General features: G+C 50.8%; 1 protein-coding gene across 1 annotated transcript in view; it reads right to left on the bottom strand.

The window, feature by feature from the left end:
- Positions 1-712: 712 nt before the first annotated feature.
- Positions 713-3670, bottom strand: part of LOC128689274 (histone-lysine N-methyltransferase PRDM16-like) — an 18581-nt gene continuing 15623 nt past the window's right edge. Inside the window, exon 2 of the mRNA XM_053777408.2 lies at positions 713-3269. Coding sequence (XP_053633383.1) covers positions 1456-3240 — 1785 coding nt within the window. The 5' untranslated portion in view covers positions 3241-3269 and the 3' untranslated portion in view covers positions 713-1455. The remainder of the gene's footprint in view (positions 3270-3670) is intronic.

Here is a 3670-nt window from a genome sequence, read left to right on the forward strand (position 1 = left end):
GTCACTCTTGGAAGTTGAAGACTCAGATGAGTCACAGGGATGTTAGGAAGTATTTCTTCAGTCATAGAGTGGTCAGGAAGTGGTACAGTCTGGCGAGTGATGTAGTGGAGGCAGGAACCATACATAGCTTTAAGACGAGGTATGATAAAGCTCATGGAGCAGGGAGAGAGAGGACTCAGTAGCGTTCAGTGAAGAGGCGGGGCCGGGAGCTGAATCTCGACCCCTGCAACCATAATTAGGTGAATTAGATGAGTACACACACACACACACACACACACACACACACACACACACACACACACGACAGGGTTTAAAGTTAACACAAGACGCTTCACAAAGGAAACTAAAAACTATATCTATACGTTTGTCATGGAGAAAACTCGACTACAACGGCTTGTTTAGTGTATGACATAAACTGAACCACTAGACAGGTACCCTCAGCCTTACTGAAGATTCACGACCGCTCGATGGTTTACAACTACGGTGATACACTTACTCTACTTGTACTACAGTGGCCTACTTACAATAACATAATTTCATCATAAAATTTACTCTCTCTCAGCACACTTGCGGAATTATATAAATCTCTTAAGAAAATATGACGTATATTTAATTCTTCTTTCAAAATGGCAGGACTATAACGCATGTTGCACTTCATTACCCATACACAGAAGTCCGCGTAGGTTTGTACATGAGAGAATTAGACGTAGAATAAAAAAAAGGTTCATTAGACCTTAGGCACAAATGTTTATAGGGTTGGGGCAATTTTTTCCTTAGTTTACCCTTGATGATGACGATATGTTTTCTGTGGTGGTTTCAGGACGTCGCAGTCCCATCCCTAACTCTGCTATTTTGACTAATACATGTATACATATAATCATTTTCTATGTATTATAATAAGCACGTTATAATATTTGATATATTACAATACCCATCTTTGCTTACAGTCACTTCTAGTTTTTGGCGTCGATGACTTTTAGGATGTTTAGTCTGATATTTTTTCGTGATTCGGAGGATGCTGATGAATTTTGAGATTGGTGTAGAATAGCGAGGAAGCAGAACTGGACTGTAACTCCATACACTAGCCCTTCTCCCTGACGAGCAGGGCACGTTGAGGACTTCCAGGTGGTGAGGGCACGTTGAAGGGGCTCTTCCTGGAGATGACGGCAAGTTGAAGGGTCTCTCCCTGCAGTCAAAAGGGAGAGCGATGAACTAGTATACCCACGACGGCCCTTCCCGCACTCCGGGATGGACAAACACACCACAAATGCTCGAGTTCGCACATAAAATTTTTCTTTCCACTGGTGAACCTGAACATACACACATATTAGTTACAGTAAAGTCTTGGAGCAGTTTCGTCACCGTATTGGCTGCTAACTAGGCGCTGCAGGTTATCTACTGTGTGTTCTTCTTCACTAGAATAGTGGAGCATGACACCAGTAATGCTTTGTGGCTTCACGCCGATATTACTGCTACGGGTTGCGACACCACTCCCTCGGCAGCATCCACTTCCATCGGCGATATACTCGATGATGACTTGATTGTTACTTCACACGAAATCTTTTCTCTATCCTTATCTCCCAGCTCCTCCTCCTCTTCTTCTTCATCTTCCTCCTCCACGTCAATATATTCGTCCTCGTCATCATCGTCTTCGGGAGCTTGGAGGTCACTCCTGCTCTCTGTGGTGCCATTGAGCTCCACGGGGTCCTTGCCTGCTGGCACAGCAGGCGCGTCCTCTTCCCGGGGTCGCGCAGTGTACATCTTAGGGCTACCGTCCAGGATGGTGGGTCCGTCAGACTCGTGCTTCTTCATGTGACGGTCGAGGTTGGTCTGCTGACCGAAGGCTCGCTCACACAGGCGACACTTGTATGGCTTCTCCTTGTTGTGGATATTTCTCACGTGACGCTGAAGATTGGACGAGATACTGAAGGAACGCTCGCAGAACTTGCACTTGTAAGGCTGCTCTCCAGTGTGAGTCCGCAGGTGCCGCGTCAGGTTAGCCGACCGCGGGAACACTTTGCCGCAGAACTTACAAGAGTACCGCTCCCGGGGCTTCACTGCCGACATACTAGGCAACACAGACGAAACACCGTGAGCTTCAGAATGCGCGGATACACATTTTGGCATCCTGTCACTAACGACCTGGTAGAGAGCCGGGTGGCCCTGTGGTCCAGGAGGGGGCACTCTGTATCCAGGCACCAGCTGTGGGGGGCCTTGGGAGGGGCCTATGTGGTAAGCGTTGTGAGGGATACCCATGACTGGGTAAGGAGGCCGGACGGTTCCGGCAGGAGGTAGGGGTCGGCAGGCACTAGAGTAGACTGGCACCGGCTGGTGCAGTCTCTGATGCACCGCCTGAGGATACACCACCGTCGGTGGGTTTCGGGAAGTCACCACACTTGTCACCGGCACTAGCTGCAACGTGGTATTCTTGACCTGGTGCTCACCCTCCACCGAAGACGAGGCAAGATCATGCACGTGCTGCGACCTGAAGTCGTGCAAGGGAGACACATACTTCGGGGAAGGCACTCTTCGGGGCGAGACATATTTCGGTGAAGGTACTCTTCGGGGCGAGACATATTTCGGAGAAGGTGCTCTCCGAGGAATGGAAGGCGGGGTGTGGCGCTCCACGATGTTCATATTCTCGTCTTCAACCGGGTGTCGCTTCTTAACACGAAGGTCAAGAGGTTGTTCGCACTCGGAGAGATCGAGAGGGCGAGACGCAGGGGACATGCGAGGCTCTCGATTGTGTGTCGAGAGATCAAAGGGCATGTCAGAGGCGGGAAGAGGGGCATCAGAGGGCCAGGGCATCGGGTGGGTTTCGGGAAGGTCTGGCACAGGGTAAGAAGTGCGAGCCTCGGGGCATACCGACGCTTGTTTAGGAGAGCTGAGAGACCCGTGGATCCCGAAGGGCCTGAAGGTGGGCGGCATGACCCTGGGGGAGTGCCCTGAGCCCTCATATTGCACAAGGGACGGGTGAGGGGAGCGGGACCGGGGCATCCCTGGGGGTGAGGGCTGGGTTAGAGCCGCAGCTAGATGAGTTCCGGGTGGTACACCCATGTAGCGTGGCCCGGGCACTGATGAACGGCTGTACCCGCTGCCCACCTGCGATGAGTGGATGGCCGCCATGTGGTAGTGGGCGTAGGCGGGGGCTGGGGTGAATGGGCGTGGGGCTGGCGGGCCGGGGCGTGAGGGCGAGGCAGCAGGCATGGCACAGACTGGGGTGGCCCGCGGCACCAACATCAGGCACCCACTGTGGGGACAAACGCTGCCTGGGGAAGGAAAGAAGTCACCGTGAGAAACATCATTCTTGTGGGTAATATGATCTATATAATTACTTTAACATGCGCACATCCTGTGAACGGTAGTCAGGATTATACCCATCCTGTGGATAGCAGTCATCCCATAACCCTCCTGTGGAAGGCAGTTACACTCTACCCCTCCTGTGGACGGTAGTCCAAAGGCTGCAGAAAAAAAATGAGTGGGTCCGATCACTCAGTTAACTACAGTTTACAGTTTAATGTTCACACGAACAATGGATGTAGTAACAGTAATAATAACCTGTCTGTAAGAACAATGGATAGAGTAACAATAGTAACAAGCAGTTTACAGGAACAGTGAGTGGGGTAACAATAGTAATGACCTGTTTACAAGAACAATGGATACAGTAACA

Source organism: Cherax quadricarinatus, chromosome 1 (assembly GCF_038502225.1).
Source record: "Cherax quadricarinatus isolate ZL_2023a chromosome 1, ASM3850222v1, whole genome shotgun sequence".
Taxonomy (NCBI): Eukaryota; Metazoa; Arthropoda; class Malacostraca; order Decapoda; family Parastacidae; genus Cherax; species Cherax quadricarinatus.